The following is a 10,112-nucleotide window of genomic DNA, read 5'->3' as shown; positions in this document are numbered from 1 at the left end:
CTGATAAGAATATATACATCCAAAAAATGCCTGAGCAAAAGTGCCAAAATTCTGCTTCAGCTCCATCAGTAAGTGATATCTCATAAATACAGCAAAATAAAGTAATTTGATATTACACACATTACATCTTTGCTCCTAATTCACATCTCATTTTGTTCAGTGCATCTCAGTAATGATTCTTAAATGAATTAGGAACCAAACTGTATGAAATTTCAGTTTTACGGCACATAAATAACATTATGCAATGTGAGTAATGTGAAGTTGATTATTTTGCTGTGTTTAATAGATACCATCTGTTGTTTAAGCTAAAGCAGAATTTGGGCTTTTTTTTCCATGTTGAAGAGTTTTTGGATGGATTTCATATATTTTCTGCATTAAATTGTAATCATTATTATTAACTATACCTTTAAACCAAAACAACTCAGACAAGGTAGTAATATGCAGATCAGGATATTGCTAATATTACACATATTATTAAGTATGTTATATGGGACTGGCAAGTGTGTTATCATTAAGGATGATAAAGTGTGAGAAAGGGCTGGAAGCAGCAGTGACACCAGATAACACTCTGATTCAGAACTGAGCTATGTGAAATGAGTGTTTGAATCAAGCAACCAGACGAAGAAAAGGGGGGTATTTTTCATTTTTATTAATCAATGTTCTTTCTGTTTCATCACTGATGTCACATGCTTTCAAGAATAAATAAATACAAGTAAAAACAAGTAAGTAGACACAGATTGAATTCATGCACTAGCACTAGAATTAGTGTGTTTATATATATATATATATATATATATAATAAAATAAATGTGAGATAAAAAGAATTCAACGGGTTATGGATTTGTTTTCGTTTGTAATTAAGCACAAAGCTAAACAATGGGCTATCTGTGCTCTACCCACCACGGGTATCGAAACCCGGATTCTGGTGTTGTAAGTCCGCAGACATACCGCTGTGCCACTGGGGGGCATATTGGCTATGGAAGCTAGATGTTCATGTACAATCACTCAGTCTAATGTTCATTACTGTATTTGGCATGCTTACTTTTTGGAGTTGATTTCCTTAGTGGCAAATAATGGCAAAATACAGGTTCTTTTGATAGCCATTTTAAATCAGATTTTACATTTTTGACAACTAAGCTTTAGAAAAGTGTGCACACTGAACTTCCCTCTTTACATTTATACTACTAAGGAAAGAATAGTTACACCAATTTTTTTATTGCTGGACAATGATTACGGATACTGAAAAGTTTGAAATTTTCTGGAAACCTTCACCTGACACTAGAATCAAAAGGAGGCAAATGTGATTTTGCAGACTTGTTACAGAGGTGCATAATGTCTGGAATAAAACTAAACACTCAACATTTTTAGTTCCGAAGAAGAAAAGTAATCATGCATATCTTAAACCTATTGAGCAAACTGTGTAGACAGAAAAGACTGTAGTAGTTTTGTTTTTCTTTTCCTTTTGGCAACAAAACTACCGTTTTATTTGATATTACTATGGAAATAAAAAATGTATAATTTTGAAAAATATTTGGCTTTATTAAAATCAATCTTAAAATAAAAAGTATTATGTGAACTATCTGAAAAATTTCTAGGATGATAACCATACCTGAACTAGTGGTAGTTGCAGGAGTTCCAAAAGAGAAACCTGTAGACTGTTGTTGTTGAGGTTGTCCAAAGGTAAACCCTGATGGTGCTTGTGTGGTTTGTTGACCAGAACCAAAAGAAAATGACATTCTCTTTCAGATGAGCAAATTCAACCTGGTCTGAAATAAAATCTAAAGGTGAGTTAAGAGCTACTTGCTTTTTCTTTAACATAAATAAAAATTAAATTTTCATATTGTGAATATATTATGCAAGTTACCTTCAGTACTGATACTTATTAATATCAGTAAGCAGTTTCAAAACACTTTTAATCGAGGTTAAAGTTACAGATATATTCATATTCCTAATACTGGCAAACTCAAGCTATTAGTAGTTTTATTACATATTTCTTCTCATTAGTAGACAAAGCAGTAACTTTTCTTCAGTATGATCTCTGTTTAAATCTAATACAAATAGTCAACTGTCTCTTTAATGTATAACCAATGAACTGCCTTTAAGTTACAAATAAATCTGATAGACTATTTTATACTTTAAATTAGGTTTAAGCATTTTTCATCACAGTTAAATACTCAGTTGATGGTTTTAAGCTTTTATTTACAATCATACTGAAAACTCATTTCTCCACATCATTAATGCTTCTATCCCACATAAGCACATAATTTCCATAAGCACAAGTGAATACTTTACATTTCAAAAGTGAAACAAAATTTTGACATTCTGGTGCAGTTACTAGACTGTTCAGGTCTTTTTGAAAAAGAGAAATATACTCAAGAGTATCAGCTCTTCTTACAAATGCACAAGAAGTTTTCTAAACCACCAACACTGAAAATGAGAAAAAATGCCAAAATAGAGCTATGAGAAACCCTATTAGTTATATCCTAACAAAAAGAAAAATGGCATTTTATCATCACAAGCTGCTACCAAACTAATCTTTATCTGCCTTTTTTAACTTACTAAACCTTTAGTATAGCACCTTATGAAGTTCCTTCAGAAATAAAATATGCAAAACATTTATGACAGCACCATCATCCAGAGAAACATCAAAATACAAATTCTTGAAAATATCCTGTGGAAAAAATCCTTTCTCAATTAATAAAGAGAACCACTCACTAAATGCCAAACTTCTAAATGCTTTTTTTCAATGAGCTCTGAAAACATAGTTCAACATATTAGTAACTACAGAAATTGAATTAATATTTCTATAACCTCTTAGGTCCTCAGGTCTCATAAGGGATAGGAACTTTATTCCATGTAAATTTTGAAACTCTTTTGGAAATGACCTACTTTACAAAAACAAAATTTCAACTTTTAGAGAAACTGATAAGAAATAGGGATGAGTTTAAAATCATCAGTAAACTTTACTAATTACGCCCCTACCAATATCATGAATGTAAATATAAAAAACAAAGTTCAGAGCACTGACCACTGAGGTACTCCACAAGTAACAAGGGTCCAATTTGACTGAAATCTATTAATAACAACCTTTTGCTTTCTCACATCCAACCACCAATTTACTAGTCTTTCTCCAACCCACTGTAATGTCATTTTTTTAATCTTCTGTGTGGCAACTTAATGACCTCATCAAAAGCCTTTTGAAAATCTAATTGCACGAAGTACACATCTTTCTTTCATCAGAGTAATAAGTAACATCTTACAAAATGATAAAATACTAGTAATGCAAGATATCTCTTTGATGAATCAATGTTGGCTTTAATTTATATCATACTTTACAAAATTATTTTGAAAAGCTTCTTTTATCAGACTCACTTGAATTTTTACAGCTCCAGAAGTCATAACTGCAGAGCCAACTCTTTTCACCCACTTTAAAATAGGATAAATCTAAGCAAATCTCCAATCCTCAACTTTATATTAGACTACTAAATATGAAAGAGAGAGACTCGCATGTTTAATGTTTGATCTCCTTTAAAATCCTAAGGTAAACCTTGGCTAGCCCTGGAACTTTATTTTTAATCTTTCAATATTTCTATCCCCATATTACAGAAGAAATGTTGACTGTAATTCCAAATTTACTTTGCATACCTACCACAAATGTGGCAAGCTTTGAGTAAAATGTATATGTCAGTTGTACACACACACACACAAACAAAAAAATCTGATGTTTTACAGAGGTATTTTGTACTCAAGATATGTCTAAAAATTGACAATGCCATGCTAACTCAGACAATTGACAAGTTGGAACACAAAGTGATATTCATGCAAAGAATGAAAATACTTTTGTCCATCACACAGTTTGCATACTGTATTAACATAACCTCTGAAATACATATTTTCTTCCTCTACCACAAACTGTCACTAAATAAGCAATGTAGGGTCAAGTGAATAATTAATAACTGACATCAAATACAAAATACCATGTTGAATGGCACTTTGTGAAATGTTGTGGGATGCACACTTTGACACCTATCTGCACATAAAGGCTTAATTCAAGTTTGTTCAGCTTTATCAATTAGTGGCATTTTTCATGAAAAAAATCAATTAATCGAAATCAGGGTTTCCAATTATTAGTATTTTTGATTATTACAACTTTCCAAGTAATTGAAATACTGCCTAAGAACAAAGCTACACAATGGGCTATCTGTGCTCTGCCCACCATGAGTATCAAAACCCGATTTGTATTATTATACTTTTTTTTAGACATTACGTAAGAATAAGAGAATGTAATTAAATATAACTGATTAACAACCCACAATGACGAATCAAATAGCAAATTCCAGTAATTGTCCAGTTCTAGTCTTCAATAAAACCTTGCCATCAGCATCCTTTAACCCTCTCACTATGGGTAGGTAAAAGTGCAAATCACCTTTTATAAAGTTCCAGTCAAAATTTAATTAAACTATTATAAATGTATATGAATAAACTTAGCATTAAAATGTAGTTAATAAATCATCAATCTCCCCTAGTATGAGAATTGTGACATGTGTTCTCTAGGTCATCCTCCTTTATTTATCACCCCTCTAAAGTGGTTCCCAGTAGGATGGCTAGAAGGAAAGAAGTGATGGGCAGACCAATGATGAAAGACCCACCACTTCTGTTGAGAGACAACGTGGAAGAGCAACAGGAATGTGAAAAGAAGAATGCCACATAATTGGAGAGAGTGATCCAAACAAATCCACACATGTGAAGATAGAAGGATAATAACCCTCGATAAAAAAGGAATGTGTGAGGCTGGAGTAATAGAGAAAGGATATTTGGTAGAGGAAGGGTGGTCTGAATGCTAAGCAAAGAAGCAGAAGAAACAAAGGCTAAACTGGCCAAAGAGGCACAAACAATAGGACCCGACACGGAATGTCGCGTATGATGACAAAGACCCCGAGTGAGGATACAAAGAGGAGGATAGGCATATAGAGAGAGGTGAGGCCAGGCCTGGCTGAAAGCATTGACAGAAAAAGGAAAATGATGAGGAAAAGGGAACCAGATGAGAGGATGTTTGGAGTTGAAAAAAATGGTAAAGGCATCTATGAGAGGAATGTCCAACCAACAGCCCAGAAGCACGTGGTAATCCATTAGTGCCCTCAACAGTTAATGAACCTCCAGAAGCCATAGTAGAAATAAGGCTTGCGTGTGTAATAATGTCACACACAGGACTACGCATAAGTCACCATCATTTGAGAATCATGAGAAAAAATTAAAGCTTTTGAAACAAAACCCAAAGTTTCATTAACAAATTCAAATCTCATCAAATTGAACTCAGATGAAAAATTATGAACATATCTCTTCAGTGCAATTCCAAGAATAACAATAAGTTATCATGAGTACAAGTGCACAGGGGGGAGTTACTGCACATGGAGGTTATCTCCCTCCTACTGGTGTAGGGATTTTGTTGCATGATAACATCACCATGTACCAGCAGAGTTCATGTCAAACAAGTGAATTTAGGTGGGAGTTACCTCAAGGCTAGTGGTATGCAAATCTCATAGGTGAGTTAATGTCTTGGAAGGAATTATTTACAGCCACTTCTCTTAGTTACAAATTGAGTTACATTATAATAGTTATAGAACATTATTTGCTGTGTGTATGTTATTATTCTGTGTTCTTAGATACATTACTTAAGTATATAAAATTATTTACTGCACTACTACCACCATTATAAATAAATAGGCTTAAATTTCATTGGCAAACCACAATAAAAAGAGGTCAAAGTTAAGTATTATATTTCTTGTTTTTCATTTATATTTTTTATTTATTGTTATAAAAGTAACTCAAATATATAAATTTGAAACTTATTAGGTTAGATTAGGTAAGATGATGAAAGTTAATAACAAAAATTCTTCATGAGGTATGCTCATGAATAGCTCATGCTTTACATCATTCAATATGGTAAAGTGATCTATGCATTCGTCGAGTGATCTACAACCTGTGTAATGGGATTATTAGTCAGATATGGTTCAAAGACCAATAAAAGTAAGTATAAACAGATGTTGGGTGTTACAAGCCTTAAGCTATTTAGAATAAACAATTGTAGTTTTCTGTTACAATCTGCAGTCATTTTAAAAAGAAAAAAAAGGGCTATTCAGATTTAATATTTTTTTTATGGAGGGTTACAAGGCCAGTCAAACTGACTGAGTCTGTATAGAGTTAGAGAAAATAACAGATCAAATATAAAGTTTTATTGAAAAAAATGTTTGAGATTTATTTAGGTCTTAGGAAGTTACATAAATGAAATTTGAAATTTTCAAATGAAGTATTTTGCACTTGAAGCAGTCAACACTCTGACTAAATATATTCATGAACAAATCTTTAGTAAAAATACTTAATTAATGAATATATGATTTTTTTTGGTTCAAACCTCTTATGTTTACTGAAAGGTTTCCAAATTTTGCAAAGATACACTAAACATATTAAAAGTTATAGGTTTGAAACTCTGATGGTTACTTTGTGGTTACAGTGCTGGTCACATCCACTGGCTCTGTTTGGAAAGAGTTAAGAGTTCAATCCCCATTTTAGCATTTTGCTTACCTTTAACATTCTTAAAAAAAAACCTCACTGTGAATTCTAACATTTTCAGCCAGCTGTTTCTTGTAAGCTCTTTTGAATTTCTCAATTTATCTTTTAATAAGGTAACTTCCTATAGTTCTGTGAGCCCTCTAACCTATGTGTCAATTTAAACTTATTACATTTAACCCTCATTTTTGTATACCAATTAGGTTTAGTCTTCTCCATTAAAACTTTTTCCTCTTTTTTGGGACTCACCTATCTTGAATTTGTAGGAATTTACTTTAAATATTTCCAAAATTTGTCCCAAATTACCTTTTAATTCATTATCCCAATTCACTAATGATAAATTTTGTTTCATGGCCTCAAAATTTGTTTTCTTGTACATGTTAACATTTCTTGGTCTTTTGATGAACAAGGTACTCGCAGAATGAGATCTACTGTAACTTACACAATTCAAAATAATTTTAGCTTACCATACAGTTCAGTCACCTTATAAGACTTCAACAATGAGTGGATACCTGTTAAAAATATAACCATAAAAACACTGTACAAGATAATTCAATGAGAATGTGACTTTGTATATCCATTCTTTACTATGCTGCACATATTCAATAGTCAATTTTTTTTCTTTTTCCTAGTCATAGTAAGCCTTTTAACTAAAAACATTAAAGCCTGATCTATATAACTTCAAATTAGCATCCATAATACTAATATCAGGCAACATACTAACCCATCTCATTCTCTAGTGAACTGAGCATACTATGCTTTCACTAATTATTCACCTAGCTGTGTCAACTGAAGGGCTTAGCAGAAGTAATTACAGTGATGTCAACTACACATATAACAGCTCCATCAGCAAGCTTTTCAAGATAACTCCAAAGACAAGGACCACTGATTTCAATGAATGAGCCAGTAAAAATTAAATGCATTTGTCAAAGCTGCCCTGTTTGAGACCAGCAGTTTAACTTGATTTGGATCAGGTTAAAAGGGATAGGTGTCAGAAACAGAGATGAATCTTTTTTACATCAAAAAAAAAATAATTCTGAGAGAAAAGACCATCTTAAAAAAAGAATACAGTTGGCTTCACATCATTCACCACAGTTTCAAAAACAGTGGTCATAGGACATTATTTTGAAACCTGTAACTGAACTTAATCTAATGTACCAAGAGGGGATAAGTAGAGAAAAAAGGGGGTTATGATATTTCTCAGAACCTGGAAAAAAAGATCCAGGGAATTTCAGCCACCTAGTCTAGTAATAAGATCCTTTATAAACCTGGCATCCTCTTTAACCTCTGTCTCTAGCAGACTGCTTGAAACAAAATGTATAACATTAATAGAATTACAAACCCTTATAAGATTTATGTTTATTCTCTCATGGAAATGACAACTTCATGTATAATAATAATACTTTCTGAAAATACAACAATTTTTATCTTTTCAGGTCTTATTCTGTAACTACATTCTTTTTAACATAATGATAATTAAGTCTAATATAAAATCTGAAAAAGACAAAACACTTGTAGTCCAAAATTTACAAATACACACACACACATAAAATAATATGTTAATAACTAAAATTTACATTGAATCTAACAAATCACAGTCAAATGTTTTCTTGGGACTGGGAGAGTTATAGATTCTCACATTGTCGGCAGCATTTACGAATTCATTATGACATTAATTTGATTAAACCGTAAAGTAAACTAAAGTTCGTTACTCATCGCAAGTTCATAGCTGTGTAACAACTAATAATACTATTACTATTAGTAATGCAACGATGAGCCTAGTTTTAGTAATACTAATAGTAGTACTAGCGTAGGCTTTTGTTTGAACACTCTGTTAATAATATCCCTTCAAGTTATTATATTCGCCACCCTTGCTCAAACAACTCAGTTCCGTTTAGAAATTGTTTACTGTACGTGTGATTTACTTATATTTTAATAATTTCAGTTGAAAACATATACCCACCTCCTTTATCAAACAAAATCTCACGATGTCACACAATTCAATATGCTGGGATCTACTGAGGCGGCCTCTAATAAAGTATGTACCGAACACAAAGAAAAATAACAATAATAATTTTAAAATTAAATCAATTACGTTAATATTTTCAGTTCACTATTTCACACAGTAATCAAATAAAGGCATATACAGTATACAAAACCAATAATATGTGTACTTCAAATTTTTTTATTTTGGAAGTCGAGAAAACTAACTGCTATTGAGTTTCAAATCGAACTTAAATTATGGAAATCCTGCCTCATATTATATTTTCTATTACAAAATATAAACTGAACTGAAGATCAATTCTAAAACATTAGTTAACTATATTGATATATGCTTTTTATTTGTAATTAAGCACAAAGCTACACAATGGGCTATCTGTGCTTTAACCACCACGGGTATCGAAACCCAGATTCTAACGTTGTAAGACCGCAGACATTCCGCTGTGCTACTGGGGGGAAACTGAGTTGTGAGGAATTACGTTATCATCATTTCTTCCTTCAGATGCAGGTTTCTGTTGGCAAATAATCATAACATTACATATTTCCTACATCACACACACATAACTTTTATTAATAATTACAAGTTTGCTATTTACATCTTACATTTTGTCAACTTTTTTTACTAAGGTTTTCCTTAACCTTTATACAGGTATTCAAACGATGTTTCATGTGTATTTTTCGAGATTGATAAATAAAATGTTCTAAGAATAACAACTTCTTGGAAAAGTAAAAACATTAAAGATTTAATTACATGTTGAAATTAGGCCAGTTATGTAACAGCTTTTTATTATGTGAATTTAAAAAAAATTACTTTCTTCACATGAAATTCAATTACTGCATAAAATTATATGGCTAAAGTGTTCAAACTTTTGTATATAGTCACTCTCCATAATACCTGAATGGTAACTCTTTTTTAATTTTGGTTTTACAATGTGATGTTTTAATTTTTTTATGTAAATACGCAATTTTGCTGTAATTGTAAGATATCATAACATAAAACAGTTGTAAGTAGACTCAAATCTAAATGGTTATCCACTTCAATTAAGTTTATTATTTACTCTTAAAATGATAAATCTTATTAAGCAATACATTTTTTGTAAGAGAGATGAACCAAAAATTGCCCATGGAAAATGCACTGAGGCTTAGTTCACATACAATATCATAGATGGCTCCCAGCTCAACATTTTCAGTTTGTTAATTACAATCATGGTGTCTGAATGTTTTCACTTAAAAAGAGTTCTGCACTTCTACCTAGTGTCATTACAGGGATAAATAACTTATTAGTTTATATTTTCATATAATTTTGTATGTATTCATAATTACACGTTTAGATTAACATGAAGCGATACTGTTTAATAGTTTAATTTTTGAAAATATCTTGAAAGAAAAAACAAATTTTGTAATGATTATATGGTGCATAAAACAAGTCACAGCTTTGTCATTATATGTGCAAGTACTATATGTTAATTCTTGCCTATGCTATTTTGTACGGATGATGCAAATACCATCCTTACATTTACTTCTTTTTGAAAAGTTTTTTCTTT

At 31.6% G+C, this 10,112-nt stretch overlaps 1 protein-coding gene across 4 annotated transcripts in view; it reads right to left on the bottom strand.

Moving 5' to 3' along the window:
• The window catches only part of LOC106473950 (nuclear pore glycoprotein p62-like), a 32,349-nt gene extending 23,759 nt beyond the window's left edge, over window positions 1-8,590 (bottom strand). For 2 of the 4 annotated variants that reach the window (XR_002613817.1, XM_013934640.2), the window contains exons 1-3: window positions 8,531-8,580; window positions 7,035-7,079; window positions 1,610-1,766 (exon numbers count right to left, since the gene is read on the bottom strand). Coding sequence is in view for 3 of the 4 variants with exons in the window: in XM_013934640.2 (XP_013790094.1) it covers window positions 1,610-1,736 (127 nt within the window). In the remaining variant the exon portion in view is untranslated. Of the gene's footprint in view, window positions 1-1,609; window positions 1,767-2,811; window positions 2,886-7,034; window positions 7,080-8,530 lie in introns of those variants that run through there. The other 2 variants (XM_013934639.2, XM_022402335.1) reach the window with 2 other exon arrangements.
• Between the last annotated feature and the right edge of the window lie 1,522 nt (window positions 8,591-10,112).

Source organism: Limulus polyphemus, unplaced genomic scaffold (assembly GCF_000517525.1).
Source record: "Limulus polyphemus unplaced genomic scaffold, Limulus_polyphemus-2.1.2 Scaffold6667, whole genome shotgun sequence".
Classification (NCBI taxonomy): domain Eukaryota; kingdom Metazoa; phylum Arthropoda; class Merostomata; order Xiphosura; family Limulidae; genus Limulus; species Limulus polyphemus.
This window is presented reverse-complemented; position numbering and strand designations above follow the sequence as displayed.